The 21,762-nt window shown below is 32.5% G+C and overlaps 3 protein-coding genes across 3 annotated transcripts in view; 2 read left to right on the forward strand and 1 right to left on the reverse strand.

Annotated features, from left to right (window-relative positions):
- The window catches only part of RfC3 (replication factor C subunit RfC3), a 36,706-nt gene that overhangs the window by 11,119 nt on the left and 3,825 nt on the right, over positions 1-21,762 (forward strand). The window lies entirely within an intron of this gene.
- LOC140445933 (ras-related protein Rab-28-like) lies at positions 151-21,415 on the forward strand. The gene is made up of 6 exons (XM_072538377.1): positions 151-319; positions 8,145-8,294; positions 10,897-11,082; positions 18,292-18,412; positions 18,471-18,574; positions 21,131-21,415. Exons 2-6 carry the CDS (start codon positions 8,220-8,222, stop codon positions 21,317-21,319), a joined length of 675 nt encoding a protein of 224 aa, XP_072394478.1. The 5' UTR covers positions 151-319; positions 8,145-8,219; the 3' UTR covers positions 21,320-21,415.
- Positions 321-8,114, reverse strand: LOC140445934 (neurophysin 1-like). The gene is made up of 3 exons (XM_072538378.1): positions 7,868-8,114; positions 4,636-4,843; positions 321-526 (listed from the first exon to the last, which is right to left on the reverse strand). The coding sequence occupies exons 1-3, from the start codon at positions 8,006-8,008 to the stop codon at positions 405-407; spliced, it is 471 nt and encodes a 156-aa protein (XP_072394479.1). The 5' UTR covers positions 8,009-8,114; the 3' UTR covers positions 321-404.

Genomic DNA, 21,762 nt, shown 5'->3' on the forward strand with positions numbered 1-21,762 from the left:
GAGGCACTTAATATTTTTATTTTTATTGATGTTATTTTGAAAAATATAAATGTTATTTTATTTATATATGATATTTTTTATTTATATATGATACTTAATAAAAAGCTTTTTATTAAGTATCAAACAATAAAGTGATAATTCTATCGTGGTATGAAATCGTTATAGCTGATGTGGTCAAACGGACACATCACATCTATTAGTGACAATAACAAGTAAGTATATGTTGTTTGTATTCAAAATCACCGTAGAAACCCAACACAAATCCTTAACATCACATATCCTCACATCATTCTGTTTTTATCGCTATTAAAACACTCTGGTAAGTATAAATTTTTATTGATACAAGTCTATTAACAATTTGGTTCATTTTCGTAAATATGATGCATTTTTTGCGTGTTATCGATTTATTTCTCGATGGTTATCTCCGCGGGGTAGGTGTTGAGGAAATTGTAGATGTCCAATCCGGAAAGTGCTTCTGCTTTTAGTTTTTCGTCGCTGGAACATTGTCGGTCGGTGTAACAGGAATCTGTAATTAAGTAAATCAAATTTAAAAAAGTTTATAGCGTTGCTATTTTATGAAGTATAAGAAATTGAGTTGAGTATTTTATTTATGTTATAAAATTCGTGATGTAATTTTTGAACTTGTGTACGCTAACAATTGGTAATCACACTATGGGGAATTTCGCACAGTATCACTAACATCTCGAACAACCACAGTTCTTAAGAAAAAGTTTAGGACTTAACTTAGAAGTTTAGGACTTAGATTTTAAAACTCATGAACACAAGAGCATATTGTGAAGAGAAAAACGACGAAAACTATAATAATATCCAAATATTAATAAAAAAAAATATATGCTTCAAAAATGTATAGAAATCGAGGAAGTAGAAGGAAATTATGATTCTTTCAACGTTCACATTAAGTCATGCAAGAAATACATAAAAGAGTTATTTGAAGATTAGCGAACACATAATGAACATAAACCGAATAGCCATCAAGGCCAGATATCACAGTGAGAGAATCCGAATATGCTATTAAAAATTACATACATATATAATCGTTCCTTGTCTACAGTTAGGTCTCTAGAGAGATGCGTCTAGCTTTTGATGAATTTTCTCCATTATTTTTTGTTCTTCGCTATTTGTGGTGCTTCTGGCCAATATTTACCCTTATTTTGTAATATCTCTATTACGTCGCTATTCCACTCTTTTATTGGTCTGTCTCTTCTATTTTCTCCTATTAGTTTAGCTTGTTACAATCGTACACTCTTTTCATTTGCCTGTTTCTGTCCATTCGTGTTATATGACCGAACCATGCTAATTTTTTCTCCTTTACATATTGTTTCGTTTATTGTCATATTTCTTTTTCTTGATATTTCTTTCTTGTTGGGGAATCCTCTATTTAGAGACTGCAATAGTTTTCCTGTACTCTCTAGTCTATTGTTGTGATCGTTCTCAATGCTTTCTCTGTTATTTATTATTGTTACCAGGTATCTGTATATGTTTGCTTTATTTTTTGTTGATCTGTCACCTCTTCGATTAGGTCTTCCGTGCCTTTTTCCATTGTGCTTTTTATTATCTTCATTATCTGTGTCTTCTCTTTATTTACATTTAGGTTGTATTTTTTGTTTCTGTGTTCAATTTTTCTAGATTGTAGTTCACTTTTCTTGCTGTTTCGGCAAAGAATACTATGTCATCTTCAAATACGCACATTTCTGCATTTAACATCTACTTTCTGTTCCAACCTATACAGTATGTTTTAAAGGTTTTCTTACATTCTTTCAATATCTCATTTATTGTATTTATAAAAGGTTCTAGGATTAAACTACCTTCGTGTCTAACTCCTGGCGTGGTTTCAAATTATTGCGATTGCATATTTTTTGTTCTTATTGTATTTATTTTTTATAATAAATTGGTATAAAAATAAACGGTAAATATATTAACAATATCAGGTTTGCAGACGATACCGTTCTAATAGCAGAAAAAATGAAAGACAGAATATACTAGACAGCGTTAATAATGGAAGTGAAGCAATGGGACTGACATAAATCTTCAAAAAACTAAAGTAATGGTGATTAGCAAAACCGATGAAAATTGTCACATTGACCTAAATAACACTCAATAATAACAAGTTCACAAATTCAGATACTTGGGAGTAGTACTAAATGATTGTAAAATATACAGTAAATGGAAACTAATTATCTATAACCGAAAACTAAACTTAGACATCCGAATTATGAGTTATTAAATGCTAGGTTTGGTCAGTCCTTCGGTATGGTGTTGAAGTCTGGACATTAAAATTAAATACCATGAGATGGCTAGAAGCCTTTGAAATCTGGCTTTATCGCAGAATGCTCAGAATATCATGGACGAACATAATTAAATACTATAAATAGAGAGTTAGAACTTATAACATTCTAACATAACGATTAAGAAAAGAAAGACCTCATACCCAGGCCACATAATGACTAAGAGTGGCACAGAATAGAGAACATTTCGATGTAGTGATCGCAAACCTCCAGTAATGGAGTACACCAGAAGAAGAATGAATCAACGTTACACATTTAGCCATAACTGCGAGAATAAGATGCCTAGGCCTTTGGAAAGACTGAGTGAACAGAAAATACCGAAATAAATGATACAAATAGAAATGCAAATAACAAGGAAGACATGGAATAGTCGTGTGACTAAGGATTTGGTAACAACAAGAATGCCAAACTGGAGAATCCTAGTAAGAGATCGGAGAAAGTGAAGAATTCTGTTGGGCTATGAGCCTAAAAGATCTGCCTCAAATTTGCGATACGTAGATCTCCATTCTCGAGCAATCTACTTGTATTTATTAATAACTTTATGTTTAAAGAACGTGTTCATGAATTTGTTCTCGCTAGTGAAGTGTCTCAATGTTTAGTTCTATTTTAAGTGTGTTATATTCTTCTCTTGTTTCGTCCGTATTATTTCCCACCACTTTTAATCTTAGTTTGCTTTTTGTTCCTTACTTTTCTACAGGATTTTTGTCATACCATCTTTTTTTTTTTAGGCTCTGTGTTTTTATTCAATACCCCTTTTAGTGCTCTTAGGATTACTTCTTTTAAAATATACCATTCTTATAAAATATGTACTTGTGTGTTAATTGCCTCTACTTAAATCATTCACCAGATTATGTTTGTATGTACATTAACTGAATCTTCATTATTTCATTTAATCTTCTTTATAACTCATTTTTTATTTTATTAGAGAACAATGGCCCAAATATTCCCATTTATTTAACTTCTTGTCTACGTATCGTAGCAGTCATTAACAGTGTAGATATCGATATCTTCAGTTTTTCATACTTTTTCAAAATTTAGTTCAATTGTCTTTGAAAATGACGATGAATTTTACGAGCTTTAAGATTATTCTAATCTGGTAATTGGTACGCAGTAATTGCCGGTGTGTGTGTCACAATTATCACTTAAATATTGTAAGGAAGCTACGTGTTTGAACTCACGTAGCTTTTTCGGGAATTCCGTTACCGTTTAGAAGAGGTCGTACAAGGAAGTAGATTTGCCGTGTTAATCTCAAATTTAACATCGGGAGATTAATATAGTAGGTTTGTTTTGTGGTTGATAGTAACGTTTGTGTTCGTAATCCGGTAATAATTGTATTCACATGAAAATCTTTGCGTTTGTTTTTTATTGGATGTGCTTTTAACTTCTTCAAGTAGCAGCTGTTCTAAAGATTTGTTTTGAACTGCAATCACATTGTCCTCTTAGGTTACTCAACCAAGATATTCTTCTTCATCCTACACTCCTCCTATCCTCTATTTTGCCTTGGATTATGAATAGAAAGATGTCCTATTTTTGTCCATGCTTATGTCCTAGATTCTGCATTTTTGTCGTCTTTTTAAATTTCTTTTATTGTCCTTTCAAGTTCTCTTTCTTTCTTCATTATTAATTCCACTTCTTCGGATATTTCACGCCAAATTTTTACCTTTGCTTGCTGATTGTAGTAGTGGCTTGATATTAGTCTTATATTTCGTTCGTCCAGTTATTTATTTTTGAGAATTTTCGTTAGTTCTGCGTGACTATTAATTGAGGTTAACGGTTAAAATAACAAACTCGTCCATGTCCTGAGTTTTTATTTTTGACTCAGAAATGTAGTGCTTTGGAATGCCTAGCTATACTGTCTTTCTTAAATTTATTATAGTTCTCTGTTACGGTTAACTCTTCGCAGAACCTCTTCGTTTTTAATTTAGTCAGACTTGTTGTTTTCAAGGTCCAGATCTGTACTCTGTAAAGTAACACTGGTTTAATCTGTTCTAGCACGTTGCTATTGACTATGAATGATAAATATATTCTGTTTTCCCTGAAATGCAGTTGTTTTGGTGTGTTTTTTGTTAATTCGCATTCCAAAACCATCACATCTTCCTCAGTTGTTCCAAAAGAGCCTCTAAACCGATATCTGTCTGCTGTTAGTACGGTCACCCACAATATATAATACTGGCTATTTGAACACCGTTCACTTTTACGCCTTTTGTTAATTTTCTCAGAGACTTTGTTGAACAAGAGGTCGGAATACAAGTTAAACATGGGCAAAACACTTCTTTTTTAAAACCCTTCTCGAATTTTACCTTGAACGAAGATTAACTGCTATATTTACCTTGGTCGCAGCATATGTTGTCCGTTGCACATCGTCCGGTGTTTTTCCTACAGAATCCACTGCCGGCGATGCAGGGTTCTCTTTCATGGAAGGATCCTTCTCGCTGACATCTGACAGTTTCGGGACTACCTAACAAACATCCGAAGGGGCCACAGCAAATGTTTGGACCGAAACATTGTCCGGTGTGTCCTGGTCCGCATGATATGCACTAGAGAAGAAAAAGTTTATATTAGTTGTTATATTAGAATAAAAAAAGTAGGTAAAAGGTTGTACTTGATGAAAAAAATGTAGTAACATAATAAATAAGTAAATTTAGTGAAGTCTGTATTAAAGACTTTAAAGTCTGCAACTTTTGAGCACCTAAGTAATAGCTTGGAAGTGTAGAGTGGCAAAGCACAACAAATAACTTTGTTGTGGGTGTCAAGACGAAAAGGAATTGCTGATAACTAGATTGTTGATAGTATTGCCAAAGGAGAAGCGATTCTACCTTTTATCAGACCAGAACCATTGTGCGGTGTTTGTGGAAAATGTTTGAAAATAGTAAAAGGAACTTATTGGAAATATATTTGGACTAAAATATGAAAGTAGAATATACAAAAAAGATCTTTAGGGTGACAATGTGGAAAAATCCACGAGGACAACTGATGATTGTTGATAATTTCAATGCATCAGTTACTGATTGTTGATAATCTCCAGTTTATAATTTATATTCCATATTTATAATTTTATGGAAAATATGGAAAAAATATAATTAAATGGAAAACAAAATAAATTTAAGGGAAATGATCTTTTAAAAAAAAAAACTACAGATAAATACTAATGGACAAAGTGAGAAATGAACGAATTAGGATGGAGACACTAAATGACGAAATAGAAAAACGAAAATTACTCTGGTATGGACATATGTGAAGGATGGACGAGACAAGAATACCGCTGAAAACCGAAACCAAATAGAAGGGGTAGGGGAGAATAGAAAGAAAAGGGAATGTCCTAAATTACAAGTGGAACTGACGAATAAAAACAGAAATGGTAAAAAAGAGACCTCACTGAAGAAGAGGTATATGACAAGAACAATTGGCGATTGGGATGTGGTAAATGGAAAACAGAAGATTCTATGTAAAGCCACAGATAAGTAAGTAAGTAAAACTAATCTAAATAATTAAAAATAAAACAAAAATGGATTTTTGGTATTTCCAATATGCTCTATTGCCCACTTTTACTCTTTCAGTTGTCTCTGCGCTTCTGTCGTTTGCGCTGTCTATTGTTACACCCACATCCTTAAAAATCTCTGCTTTTTGGAAATTTTTTCTTTGAGATTAACGTAGACTTCGTCTTTGCTTCATTTATTTTTAGTCCTCTAATTTTTGCTTCTTCCCTCAGAGTCATTAGTGCATATTCTAAGCTTTTTTTGTGTCTTGCGGCTATTACCATGTCTTCAGCTTATCTTATAATTTGTGTAGAGCTTTGTATGATTATCTTATTCATTCCAGTTTTTTTAATTGTTTCCAGTGCTATGTTAAAAAGTGTAGTAGACAAGCTATCACCTTGTCGAACTCCTACTTTTTTATTGATAATTTCTGTATTTTGCTCGTTTGTTACAGCTTCTACTACATTGTACATTGTTATTTTCGCTAATCTAATCAGTTTTGCTAGTATATTGATGTTTTGCATTTCGAGTGAGAATTTGTGTATATTTACAGAATCAAAGCTTGCCGGAAGTCTATAAACAATAAATTTATGTCATGTTCTTAGCACATTTCAATTAATTTTGTTAGTAGGTGAATGGCGTCTATGATCGATTTTCCTTTTTCTGAAGCCTTGTTGGTATTGCCCTAGTGTATTTACGGTGTACCTATTCTGTTTCTTAAGATGATTGTCAATAATATGAATGTGATGTTCAGTAGCATGATTCCTCTGTAGTTACTAGTTTCCCTTGGGTCTCCCTTTGTATATATCGTTATTATATGATCCTCCACTCCATAGGCATATTTCCGAGTTCCGTATGTTTTAATTTATGTTTTTATGTATTAATTTATGACTCCGATGCATCAGTTCTTCTCCTCATGTATTTTTATTAATTAACAATTTATGTGAAATACGGCTGACTTTTAGAATTTACGTCTTTAAATTACCATTATTATTTATTAAAAAACTGAAAAAATAATCGTTTAGTTTATTGAAAACTCTTTAAAATGATCTGTGATAAAAGTTTGTTGGTGCATTTATTTATTAATAAACGTTAATAGAGGTAAACATTTTAAAATGAAATAAATTGTAATTTACAAAAATGATTTTACAACTTTCAATTTAATTAACAATTAATTTTTATTAAATAATTAACTAATGAATTTGTTTAAATATTTTATCATGAACTTTTTTTGCAAAATTCCAATTTGTTTTACATTTTTTTATATGATAAACAAAGGTAAGTATTATTCACCAAATATACATCATATACTAAATTTATAAACAATTATTGGATTATTAAATTGAACAAGAAAACATTACTTATGAAAACTTCTATTTCGTTATCATTATATGCAAATAATGTTTGTTTCTTAATGTTTATAAATAAAGCTGTGTCGAATTAAAAAAAAAGGACTAACTTCGTTCCAAAGGGTCGTATGCAACTTTTCTTAATTCGCCTAAAAATTTAATTTTTTTTACGACAGCTCCCTACAGGTTTTGAAATAAACTATCCGATTCTTTTTTCAGTTTTTTGATGGTTTTAACTTACAGACGAAAATTTTTGTTCATTGTGCTGGGCTAAAAGTATTCAGCTAAACTAGGAATTTGTGAAGTGTATTTTTAGCATTTAGGACAGTTAGAACTTTCTAGGATCGCAAATAGGGATGCTTATATATTTTCGGTGTACTTAATTCAAGCAAATCAGTGTGGTTTTTGTATAATAATTGTAAATACGAACTAGGGAGATTGTATGAACACAAAGATCTGAGAAGAGTAAGGACGAGACAAAAGACGTCTGCTTAGAGCGATAATGGACCGGAGATCACCGGGGAAAAGATCAACCTAGGATATAATGGAAAAAGCGTAAGATATTTGTATATAAAAAGAAATATGGATAATATGTTAAATATATGGAAGACCGGAGAAAAAAATGTTCAAACACAAAAAACTGAAAATAACTGCCAACAATGTTTAGTCATTGCACCAGACCTAACAAATTGTATATTATGTGTTTATATAAAAAAAATTTAGTAGTAACTCTTACCGGTTTCAAATTGGATTCCATCAGACCTGTCTTTCCGCTTCTTTTGCCACCTCGGGGACAGTTCGTGATTAAACAACTTTCTACATAAGTATTAGCAAATACAATAAATAAAATAGTAAATATAATATTATTTTTCACCATATTTTCTGAGTTACGTCGACGCGATGATGTGACTTCCCGGACTACCGGCGGTCATATTTATACTGAATTTCAACACCTACTTCTGGGGAGATAACGCACTGTGTCAAATGTGTATTGTCGTTTGCGTTTCTTACAGGAATTTTAAAAAGCTCCCGCCGTTGATATGATAATCGAGTTCGTATGAAGCTAGTTAAAGAATTCATGAGGAGCGATGTCTGATTCGGAGGAGGACGTTTCGGATAAAAATGTAAAGATTGTTGTGCTGGGCGATCCGAGTGTAGGAAAAGTGAGTATAATCCGTTTTACATTTCTTGAATATCAATCTGTTTGTATGCCTTTACAGGAAAAAAAAGATTGAATTATTCCCGTTTTTTAATATTAATACAATATACAGAGTGTAACAAAAAGGTAGGTCATAAATTAAATCGCGTATTCTGGGACCAAAAATAGTTCGATTGAACCTAACTTACATTTGTGCAAACGTGCACATAAAAAAAGTTACAGCTCTTTGATGTTACAAAATGAAAATTGATTTTTTCGAATATATCGAAAACTGTTATAGATTTTATATTGAAAATGGACATGTGGCTTTCTTATGGCGGGAATATCTTTAAAAAAAATAACAGTGAAATTTGTACAGCCCATAAAAATTTTATGGGGGTTTTGTTCCCTTAAACCCCCCAAATGTTTGTATAAGTTCTAATTGAATTATTATTGTGCTACCATTAGTTAAACACAGTTTTTAAAACTTGTTTGCCTCTTAGTACTTTTTCGATAAGCCAGTTTTTATCGAGATGCGGCTTCTTTTTTGTTTCAAAATTTCTGAGTACCTAACAAAATGTAAAATAGAAATAAATTTTCATATTAATACTCGGTCTCTATAATCTTACTTAACCATTTACAAATATGTGGTGGATTTAACAAATGTTCAAAATGACCTCTATTTTCTTGTTTACACATTCGACAACATTTTAAAAAGGAAAATCTAATATTTTGGAAAATCATGGGCGTCTGACTAAATCGATTTGCAGCTTCCATGATTCTATTCCTTAGTTGTTGTTCGTTCATAATTGGTACGGAATATACGTACCCTTTTATAAAACCCCAGAAGCAAAAGTCAATTGGTTAAGATCTGCACTTCTGGGTGGCCAAGAAATAGGCGTATCAGGGCCCTTTCCAATACAACGTCCAGGATACTAATCGAAAAAATATTCTCTTATTTCATTAGGGTAATGCGCTGGAGCGCCATCCTGTAAAAACCACATATTTTTCCTGACTGCGAGATTGACCTCATCTAAGTACTCTGGTAACACGTTTTGTAGAAAGTGTAAATCATTTTTACCGTTTAAATTGTTTGAAAGAAATACTGTCCCTATTAGGTTATTATCCACAATTCCTGCCCAAAACATTGATTTTAAATCGTCCCAGATGTGCGTGTTATGATGGTTTCATTTTCATTTTGTGTGTTTTCCGTTAAAAACACATCGCAAAACCCCATCCTTTTAGGATAATCTTCATCCAGTTATTCTTGAACGGGTGTTAAGTGATAAAGATGAAATTGCTGTTACTTGAATCTTCTCCAAATCATCATGCGAGAAACATCTAATTGAGCCGCTACTATATTCTTGTACTGCTTCCAGGGATTTCTTCATTTGCTTCCAAAATCTCTTAATCTTTTGTATCTACTTTTGGTCGATCATTATTACCAACAAGTTGCGGTCGCAATGTGCCTGTCTCTCGTAATGGAACAATGGAAAGAAATAATCGTCTGCCTGGTGTATTTTGATTAGGATATTTTTCTGCATAACGCCTTGCAGCTGCTGCACTATTCCCTTGGTATTCACCTGTAATTACTAAATTACCAATAATGATCTAAAACCCGAATTTAGCCCTCTCAAACTTGTTTGAAATAAATGTATATGTGCGATTTCTGAAAACGTGTACACCATTGTAATAGACAATTTAGTTTTTCTAATAATCTTAAATGAACAATATTTGGAATATTTATTACTGATAATATGTATTGTTGATGCTACTATTTAATACATAGTAACCATAGCAACAAGTGTTATACAGCCGACTAGAAAATTTTTAAAACACAATAAAAAAGTAGCCCCATCTCGATAAAAACTGGCGTATCGAAAAAGTACTAAGAGGCAAACACGTTTTAAAAACAGTGTGTTTAACTAATGGTACCAATTTACGAGTTACCTTTTTGTTACAACCTGTATATACACAGGGTGTCCACAATACGTGACAAAACAATCTTCACAAAAGAAAACCACTTATCGGGAACCTATTTTATGCTGATTTGGTAGAGGGAGAGCTCTTTAAAGATGGCACCTTATTTGTTTAATTCAAATATCTTAAAAACGTTTTTTTAAGTGATAGCATTCTGTATATTATTTTATATAGCCAATCGTTTGTCGATTTTCGACAAACGATTTATTAAAGAAATGGTATATTATTTGTGAACACCCTATATTTAGAAATTCGATTTTGATGTAAATTCGTGAAAGAACGGTACCTATTCTTTGTGTGCAATATTTTTCAAGATATTATGTTTCTAAATGGATGAGCTATTAACTTTAAAAAGTTTGTCTGTCAGAATTTTAAAAAAGATGAATAACTCAAAAAATATGAAGTTTTGACTTTAGTACCTCATACAAATTTCTTTTGGAATTTTACGCAAAATCTAAAAATGCAGTAATATACAGGGTGTTCCATTTAAAATAACCGGAAGTGACATGTCTATCAAAATATTTTCTTTAACATAACTTGTAATCCATCTTTCATAACTATCGTGTACGTAATTTCCGATATATTCCGTTATATGTATATATATATATGTATCTGTATATTAATTTAAATTAACAATTACATTGCAGACAAGCATAGTAAGAAGGTTCTGCTATGACGAATTTACTAGATATTACGTTCAAACTATGGGTGCAGATTTTTATATAAAACGAATAGATCTGTCAAAGAAAAAGGAAATTACAATACGAATATCGGATATCGGAGGAATTCAACTCAATGAAAATATGCTAAGAAACTACCTCTTCAATTCAAACGTAATAACAAGTATTAATATACGAGGGCGACGTGAAAAGTTCTTGAATTAGTAGATAAAATTGGGTTTTTTTTTTAAATAATATACAGTATGATGCGAATTAGTGTGAACACAAGTAATAATTTTAAGTAAACAACAAAGAATGAGTTGACGAAGAAAAAAAAATAAATTTAGATTGCTTTAATAGGATTTTTTACGGCCCCTTGACTGTTTTGGCATATAATCGACAAGTTTTTGCAGTTTTATTGTTATTTCCTGATGTTCAAACTATATTCAGATTACAACCTCAATCAGTTTTGTTACTAAGTTCAATCTGTTTGACGAAGTTTTATAATAGTCCACAATTTTAATTTGTATTAAGATCCAGTATGTTTATATCATTCAAAGCATCCTTGTCTTTGCCTTGTCAAATAATTTTTGTCCTTGAAAAATGCTTTCATCAGCTTTTCTTAGTTCAGTCGTATAATCTTCGTGCTATCAATCTCCTTTTCTCTAACGTTAAATAGTCCAGCTCATATATTTTTGTCAAATTTTACGGTTTTTCCATCCAACTTTGGAATTTAAGTACAACTTGGAAACCGTCAACAACGAAAGCTCAAAAATACTGTACAAAAAACGACTAGTTGAAAAACTCATATGCGAAAACTTTGATAGTGTAGAGGACCCATACAACTATATAAAAGAATGTTTAAAGGGTTCAGCAGAAGAAGTGTGGGCCAAGTATGAAGAGACAGCACAAAGAAAGTCCTATTTGTGGGATGAAGAAATTGAAGAGAAAATAAAAAGAAAAATACTGCTCCAGATTTAACACTACCTGGGAGGTATCAGAAGTACCAAGAGCTGAAAAGTACTTAAATCTCTTCGAAAAGAAAAGACTAAAGATATCATCCTATTAGCTTACGTGAATGGAACGAATACTTTAAAATCAAATGTTGAAAAACGGAAAGTCATCAGGTCCAGGTAATATCCCACCAGAACTACTAAAATAAGGAACCGACAAACTATACAGGTAGCTAACCAGCATGTATCAAAAATGTATAAATGGAGGGAAGGTACCGGAAGAGTGGAGAACTGCAGTTATATCAACCATACATAAAAAGGGAGCTAAAGACATATGTGACAACTACCGAGGAATATCAATGCAGACACTCTCTCGAGAATTTACGGAAAATGAATAAAAAAAGAGAATACAGTGATACGGAGGCCGAAGAACAGGCTGGCTTCAGAGCAGGTAGATTGACTATTTACCATCTCTTTTTAATTACTCAACTTATAGAAAAAAATCGACACGAAACCAAGCAATAAACCTCCTATACGTAGATCTTCGAAAAGCATACTGTACCACAACCAAAACTGTGGGAATTTACTTTCTCTTATTAAAAAAGCTTCATACCAGATCCCTTTTTCATTTACTCATCCAATCTTTCCAGTGTCTCTTTTGTTCCCCAAAATTCTGTTGACAGCTCCTAAACGTATACCACACACCTTGGTAACATCTCTTTGACCTTGAATGACCTAGAGTCATTCACGCGTGTTTTCTCGAAGTAACAATTTTATAATCCTAAAAGAAAACAACAAAAATGTAGCATGTCTGTAGCTTGGTGTGTGTCGTGACTCACTAACTGTCAAAACGTGTCACTACCATGACACAAACGTATTGCCAACAGCCAAAAAGTAAATTTGTGAAAACTATAATATGATGTATATGATGATAATATGATGTAATGTTGATGTAGTTTCCACTTTAGTTCAATTTTGTACAAAATTTCTCTCATAATGCGATTGCATCATTACACTACTAATGAAACAATAATAAAATTATTATTTATTATTATTATTATTTGTTTATTATTATTAAAATAAATGAAATTATAACAGGTGTGGCAACAAACAAAACAGTCATTTTATGACCACCTCGAAGCTATACCAACAACTTCTCACGTTGCTCTCGTACATCTAGTTTATCTGTATTTTAATTCTTAATTTGAACTTATTTGGTTCCAGGTATTCGGAATGTGATTAAACTATTATATTAAGATTGCTAAATTAATTACTACATACATTACTTTTTATTCGGTTTTTCGTTGGTTTATCTCGAATTTTACAAATATCTTCTTTTTGCGTTTGCATACTTTTTCTTTTATAGTGTTAACTGAATTTTCTGTTTATTAAGATCTAATTTGATCATACGATTAATCTTATTCTGTCACCTTGCTTTAATTGTCTGCATTGTAACAATCATCAAACTTTAAATTTTTTATTTTAGAACCATCTTCATGAATTGGTCTTGTTTTGTTATGGGACAAACCATAAATAAAATTTTAAAACAAAAACTACGTAAAAAATCCCCGAAATTAGCTTTCAAAACAAACAATAACTTAAGCAAATATATTAAGAACAAAAAGAGCCAAAAGAAAAAGCACTTGCACAGCGGTGTATACAAACTTAAATGTGGCGGCGACTGTCCAAAAACTTACATCGGTCAAACTGGTAGAACTTTTATCAAACGTATAGCAGTACATAAAAGGACTTTCAATAATAGAAAAACAGATTCTACGTACACACTTCACCTTCTAGATCATAATCATTCTTTTAATGAGGAATTTCAAATTCCTCACATTCAAAATAAAGGCCTTAAGCTATCTTTATTAGAATCTATGGAAATCAACAATTTAAAAAATACAGACATAATTATGAGTGATCAACTTGAGACAAACAGTTCTCCCCTCCTCAACTTATTCAATTGAAGACTAAAGTGTAAACGGATTTCAAAAATAGATCACTTAAGAAAGGCACTCTGCCGAAACCGCTGTAGTTATAATAAATTTTATGGAAGTGTTAAAAACAAAAGTTTCCAGTGTTTTGTTATTTTATACAATAATATTAAGCCTAGTTCTACTATATAGTTGTCAAATATGGATCACGCACAAATATTGAAAAATTGAATATCGGAAAGCAAAATACTTTCAAGGGTTTATTAATGCAATAGTTTATATAAAGGACAAAGAATAGGTAAAAAAATTCAAGTTTTCTACAATGTCCTCCTTAACGGGAGGATGTTTTAGTGGCTAGAAATCACACAATATCACCCGGCATGGGCAAGATGGTGTCTTTTAATGATTTATCCCTCTTACAATAAAATGAAACAAAACAAGGAGACTTCAGTGGTTAGGACATTGAGAGGATAGCACTAAAAACTTCAAAGGTAAAAAAGAAGATGGGTAGACCAAGAAGAAGGTGATGAGAAGATGTTAAACTGAGAATTTTTACGACTTAAATACTATGTACTTACAATCGCGGTCTTTAAGATGATTGCTACTCTGGAAATGCAGAAAGCAACCTGTTTCCTGTTGTTTTATTCAATATACAAGCTGTTCTTTGATTTCCTTTAGAATTCATAGCATTGGTAACAGTTTTCTGATTTAAAGCGACGAAAATTACCCAAAAAATCCTCCAATCAGTACGTCGATTTTCCTCTGAATTCAAAATCCACGCCTTTTTGAAGAAAAAAGAATTTAAAGTCTAAGAATTTAAAGACAAATATGTGGCCCTATAAATGTTCCTTTATCTTCTCTTACTGATACTTACTGATACTTCTATTTACTGTTGGCCTTTAGTTTACGGTTCCGGATGCGAAATGACTAACAAATATTCTTAAATAAACAAAACAGTTTATGTCTCCAGTAAATATGTTGGTAGGCCTTTTATTACAGTAAAAACTTATACAGTTGAGTCCATGGTTCTTTACCAGTGCGTCATCATTTATAGCGTACGAAATAAGTCGGAAATTTACTCCACGCAGCAGCACGTGACAAAAAGTGGGTACTGTTCCGATTACGGATTATATTATAAAATATGACGTTATCAAATAAATAGAATGCAAAATGTTAGTTTTGCTTTAAAATTTTCGTGCAAAATTACAGCTACATTTGAAGTAGCTTAATAAATTCTTTTAATATAATTAGTGTAATTACTATTTAAATGGGAATAAGCCACAATTAAAGGTTAAAGTAAGTTTATTGACGTTTCAATTTCCACTTCTAAAATCGTGGAAATTGAAACGTCAATAAACTTACTTTAACCTTTAATTGTGGCTTATTCCCATTTAAATAGTAATTACTTTAAAATGCCACAAGAAACTAGCTTCAGCACAGTATATAATTAGTGATTAATAAATAAATACACAATTTATAAAAAATATAGTTAAATATACAATAATATTTAGTGTGTTGATGTAATAACTTACAGTAAAATTATTTAAAGAATGAAACATTATTTAGATCAAATAATATTGTTGCAAGATTTTGAACATATATTTTTCGTTTCTCATATTTCATTTTCATCACTTTCAGAATCTGAACTCTTATCTCCAATGATAATTATTACAAGTTCGATATTAATATTACACTTATTTTCTTCTCTAATAAACCACTGTTCATCATCACTGGCAATCTGAGCACTTCGTGTTCATGTTCACGTATCAATTCATCTACAGCTACGAGGATAGATTGATATTAAAGTAGCCTTTGATAGATGGCGCTACTTGATACCGAATTGGTTTCGGTGTTGATATTTGCCATTCATGACATGACGTCTGTTAAAATTTCAAGTTTTAAAAACAATTAGTTTGGTTTTTACAGCCGTCAAAAGCAAGCAAAGTTTTGTTTTCGGAGAAATGGAAAAAGTCGAGTATCGTTCGGTGATTAAGTTCCTCCACAAAAAGGGTAAAACGAATGTTCAAATCAAAGCCAACCTGGACGAAGTTTATGGTGAAGTTGCACTTTCGTTAGCAACAGTAAAATTTTGGAAAGCTGAATTTGTTCGTGGTCGTACGAGTGTTTTTGATGATGAGCGTCCCGGGAGGCCAAATGAAGTCACCACGCCGGAAATGATATCAACAAAGTCCATGACATGATGGTGGCAGATCGTCAAATTAAGCTCCGCGCGTTAATAGAGGTCCTAAACATTTTCTACGAATACGTATACAACATCATTCACCATCATTTGGACATGAAAAAGCTATCCGCGCGATGGGTGCCGCGTTTGCTGACAATCGATCAACTGTAACCACTTCGGAGACGCTTTTGGCGATGATACGGCGCGATCCGAAGGATTTTTTTCGCCGATTTATCACCATGATGAAACCTGGGTCCATTATTACACACCGGAAACCAAAGAACAGTCGAAACAAAGGCGAAGAGTGCACATTCGGCCGGCAAAGTGATGGAGACGGTTTTCTGCGATGCGAAGGGCATCATCTACATCGACTACTTGGAAAAAGGAAAAACAATCAATGGTGAGTACTATGCAGCATTATTGGATCGATCCGATGCCGAATTGCGTCGAAAACGCCCCGGTTTGGAACGCAATAAAGTGCTCTTTCACCAAGACAATGCACTGGCTCACCGATCGGCCGTAGCCATGGCAAAATTACACGAATTGGGCTATGAATTGGTTGAACACCCACCGTATTCCCCAGATCTTGCCGCCAGGGATTTTTTCCTGTTTCCAAACTTAAAAAAATGGCTCGGAGGACGCCGTTTAGCAACAAATGATGAAGTAGTCGCTGAAACTTCGGCCTATTTTGAAGAGCTCGAGCAAAAGTACTATTCGGATGGGATAAAAAAATTGGAACATCGTCTTACTAAGTGTATCGAGCTAAAAGGAAACTATGTTGAGAAATAAATCGATTTAATTCCAAAAAACTTGTTTTTTCTATCAAAGGCTAGTTTTATATCAATCCACCCTCGTACAGTATATAATTGTCGATTCATCGTGGCCAATTGTAACAATTCTGGTTTTAAGTGATGTTGATTAAAATAAATATTGTATTTCTTCAACCAATCTATAATGTCTTATTTTAACCATTTAGCGGAATGTTGTTTATTCATGATTTCACTATGATAGGGTACGTTGTCCATGACAATCAAAGATGGGTGTTCTAAATTAGGAAGGAATTGTGTATGATATGTACTACATATTTCCGATTTCCATGTATTTACGCAAGAAACACGCTCGTTGTGCTGCGATATGAGTTATTTCAATTAAAGCTCTTCGATGATCATGTTTTTTAAATGTTTAGCCCAAATCTTTTAATATTCTACTCAAGGATGTTTTACTTTTAGAAACAATTTCTTTAGCCTGCAGCTCATTGACCAACGCTTCACGGGTTACATGTTTCTCTAAAAAGTTTTATTGTCCTCAGGTAAATCAGTAGTTTCCGTTTTTAAACGAGGTCTGATTTTTACCGGAGAAGATAAAATAGAATTTTTTTCTTCTCTTTTTCGTATATTGTATATGGTTTTTGTCGCCAATTTAAGTGCAGCTGCTGCCCTTTAAAATAAAGTTAAAATACTAAAATCAATATTTTTAATTGAAATTGAAAAAAACCAAAATAAAAAGTTGCTAATTATAAATATTTTGTTAATAAAGTTCACAAATAAATAATATTAATAATATATATGCTTGTCATCATTAAGCTTTATAATAATACACATTTAAAAATTGTACTTTTTGTACCTCTTGAAGAAATAACAACGGTTCCGACGGTCCCCCATTCCTTTTTTCTAATTCAAAGTACTCGATTAAATTTAAAACGAGTTCTTGTTCGTGTGAGGTAAAAGTTTTTCCAGACATAATCTAAAAAAATTCAATAAAATAATTTTCTTTTTGTCATTTCTTTCACTTTTGCGGAAACTTAACAAAAGCATTCCTTAACTGTGCGAATGAAGTTAACTTTGGTTGTAAATTAATGGCAAAATAAAATACACTTACCATAAAATTTCAAACTAGAATATAAAATTATTTGTGAAAACAACTGTTATTGAAATATAAATAACTTTTAAACCACATTCTAAACGCAAAAAGAGGACAAAACAGCAAAAAATCCAACAAACTGACAGCCACAAGTAAACAAACTAGAAACGTCACAAATTGTACTTAAAATCTGAAAACGTCCCTAAGCGTCTTTTTTGTACATACCTATCTCTTTTCGATGTATTGAGTCTAGAGCTTTCATAAAAATAACATGTGTCTTTACTTAATAACAGGCGGTAGCTGGTTTGTATTTAGTTTTATGCGTGGAGAACGATGATGCTGGATAAAAAGTATGTGTTTTATCTCGCCAGGTATTAATGACACACGAGTAAAGAACCATGGACTCAACTGTATTAATAGTTGTAAGTTCATAATTATTATTCATCGCTTTTAGATAATCATTATCGTATACGATATAACGAACTCTCAAAGTTTTGACAGCGTTCTAGTATGGTTAAACGAAGTAAGGAAAATCGTAGAGAATTCAAAGCAAATAGCACTTTTTGGAAATAAAAGTAATACGGATATTTTTATTGTAATATACATGCAATATTTATAATATTATTTTTGTAGCGGATTTAGAACACAAAAGAACAATTAGATCAGACAAAACACAAAAGTTTGTTATCGAATCTCGATTATTGAGTTTTCTAGTATCGGCCAAAACGGGAGAAAATGTAAGTATATTAAATTCATGTTCTTACACACTTCATAGAGAATTATATAAAAAAAAATTAAACAGAATAAACGTTTATTTGCATTATGATTGATTAACATTTCTATATTTCGTACAAAAATTCATTGTTTCAAGGTTTTTTCTTCTTTCTTTCTAAACCTTGTTGAGGTTTGGTTTCAATGGATGTTCTATCGTAATGTATTTGTAGAGTTGTATTGTGTATGAAGATTCATCCACAGGAGTATGGTGGTACTACGAATTTTCTTGTGCTATGGTGGAAAATATACTGTCCTCATCCTGACGACGTATCTCATGAGAGTTAAGTTTACATTTGGAATTACTTTTACCAAACATATTGTGTCGAAATCGGACCTGTAACAGATACGATAGTCACCTACACTCGAATATTGTCAGGTTATCGTTTCACGGAAACGAAAGAACGTTAAAGAACTCACAGGTGGACTAAGGAGGACATAGAAAGGAAATCTGACTGATTCTGATAGACACATGATCTTGGATAAAGAGTAAAATTAGAACGAGAAAAGAATACATACAGAAAAGAACACCTTTGAGGTAGAAAAGAAGGTAAATGATGGGCTAAGAATATTGCAGCAGACAGTTCATTCTGCAATAACACAGCTAAAGGAGGGTAAGGCAGCTGCTCCCGATAATATACAAGCAGAACTACTCAAACTGAGGGACAACGAATCGATAACAATAATCACAAAGCTACTCAACAACATATACAACTCTGGAGAAATACCAACAGAATGGCTGATGTCTGAGTTTATTGCACTTCCAAAAAAACCAGGAGCCAAAAAAATGCGAAGACTTTTCTAAAACGTTTTCTAAATATAATCCATATGAGAACTTACAAGCTTGTGTGAGAGTCAAATTCCCTCTAACCAGTTCGGGTTCATAAATGCTGTTCTTATGAAAGAGGCATAAGAAAGAGGTTCTCAGTACAGAATACAGTAATAATTATTAGAAACCTTTACTTGAATCAGACCGCAAATCTCAGAATTGCGGTGAAAACACAGAATACTATATTTATTATATAGCATTCTACTAAACGGGTATCGGTTGAACATCAGATAGGTATGCAGATGACACCATTGTATGTCGGACAACCTAGAAGACCTACAAGTGCTTATGAATATAGTCACTTAACACAGTCAACAATATGTTAGCTACTTCGGACAGATTATGCGAAATAAATCCTACAAGGAGAAATATTTGGAAAGCAAAGTCTAGGAAAAAGAAGAACCTCAGAACCTGGTTCAACACAACATCTGTGAAGATCGTTTCAAAAGCGTCGACTACGGAGGTACTACGACGTCTAAATAAGGAGTTAGAAATTATGAACAGCATAAAAAGAAGAAAACTAGAATATTTGGGACACATAACCAGAGGAGAAAAATATGAGCTTCTGAGAATTATTATGCAAGGAAGGATCCAAGGAAGAAGACGCATCTCCTGGCTGAAGAACCTTAGAGAATGGTTTAACTGTAGTTCACTACAACTTTTCAGAGCAGCAGCCAACAAAGTGACCATAGCCGTTATGATATCCAACCTCCGATAGGAGATGGAACTTTAAGAAGAAGAAGACGGAGGAGCCTGCGACGAGAGACAAGTGCAGTTCAGTAGGGGCGTGTAAATTTATTCTAGTCAAGGAAAGGGCTCATCTGTTATAAAAATTATGTAATTTTTTTTTTAGTTTACAGTTATATTTAATCTTTGCAATTTTAAAGTGATTCAGTCACCATTTTTGTATTACTTGACGTTTGACTGTAGCTTTCAGTGTTTACGAAAAAGAATACTATATCCTATACGGATAAACCTTTGATACTGAAACTGAATGTCGTAGTAAATAATAAATTTCGTGATATGACGAGTCCACTTTATCTGTAAAATATTCTATCGTCAAAAATGTTAATTCTTCTTTTTTTTATATATAAACGTGACTGTCTGTTTTTCAATGTGCCTCAAGTAACTTGTCGTTCCATCGTTTTCGTGGTCTTCCTATTGGGGAACCGTTTCTTACCGTCTTTACTACTCTATTTGTTGTCATTCGGCGTATATGATCGTTCCATTCTACTCTTCTATTTCTTACCCAGTCGTTGATGTTCTCCACGTTGCATCTAAGTCGTATATCTGTACTTCTAACTCTGTCCCATAGTGTTTTACCATCAAGTGTTTTCATCTCTGCTGTTTCTAACATTCTTTTTGTCCTCCCTGTGTCAGGTCGTGTTTCTGCCGCGTATTTCATTATTGGTCTGATAACTGTTTTGTAAATTCTGCCTTTCATTTCTTTCCCGATTCGTTTTCGAAAGGATAAAATGGATTTTGTGCGTCGATTACATTTAATGCTTTAATTACGTTTTTTTAACGTTTCTAATGTTTTTAGAACGTTTCCATTATGTAAGTTGGTCTGAATTTTAGAAGTATATGCCGCAATTTTAAGAATAAATAAATGTGTACATAAATTGAATCACGAATTCCCACTACAATATCATCTTAGTAGTGACACGCTAGATTAATATATGTTTTTTTTTAGGTTAACGCATCTCTGACAAATCTGATCGCCAAACATTTCGGAATACATCTAACTCGGATAGAACGAGAAAGACAAGCGCCTATTGTACAGGCTGAATTGAGTTCGCACATCGAAAAGGCAATCGGCAGTGCGAAGATATCTCGCAGCAATCAAAACGATGTGTCAAGTTCAGCGTGTTCTTTACAGTGACTTAGTTGCAAAGTTGTGTGTGGTTTGTTAAATGTGTGCTTGTTAAAGAAATTATTTTAAATAAAGAATATTTTCTGATAGTGTTTCCTTCTGTTTTTAAAGTTTTTAAAGAAAACTAATTATTTGAGAAGTAAAGGTTGTATAGAAATTATTTAGACATGTATAGTAAAAGTAAAAAAAGTTCAAAATGAACTGTTTTGGTCTCTATTCCGAATTTAATAATTTCTTCATAACTACATTTTACTTTTTTTCGCTTTTCAGTTCGTCTTTACGTTTTACCATTTTGCTTATAAAATAGTTGGCGGTCAAAATTTCCTTTTTCATAATTAATTTTCTTTCTTTAATTGTCTTAAATTCCATATGTTTCCACTTTCGTTCTAAGACTTCTAAGACAAAGAAAATAACAGAAAAAAACTTTAAACTGAATTCATTTATTTGTAAAA

Source organism: Diabrotica undecimpunctata, chromosome 7 (assembly GCF_040954645.1).
Source record: "Diabrotica undecimpunctata isolate CICGRU chromosome 7, icDiaUnde3, whole genome shotgun sequence".
Lineage (NCBI taxonomy): Eukaryota > Metazoa > Arthropoda > Insecta > Coleoptera > Chrysomelidae > Diabrotica > Diabrotica undecimpunctata.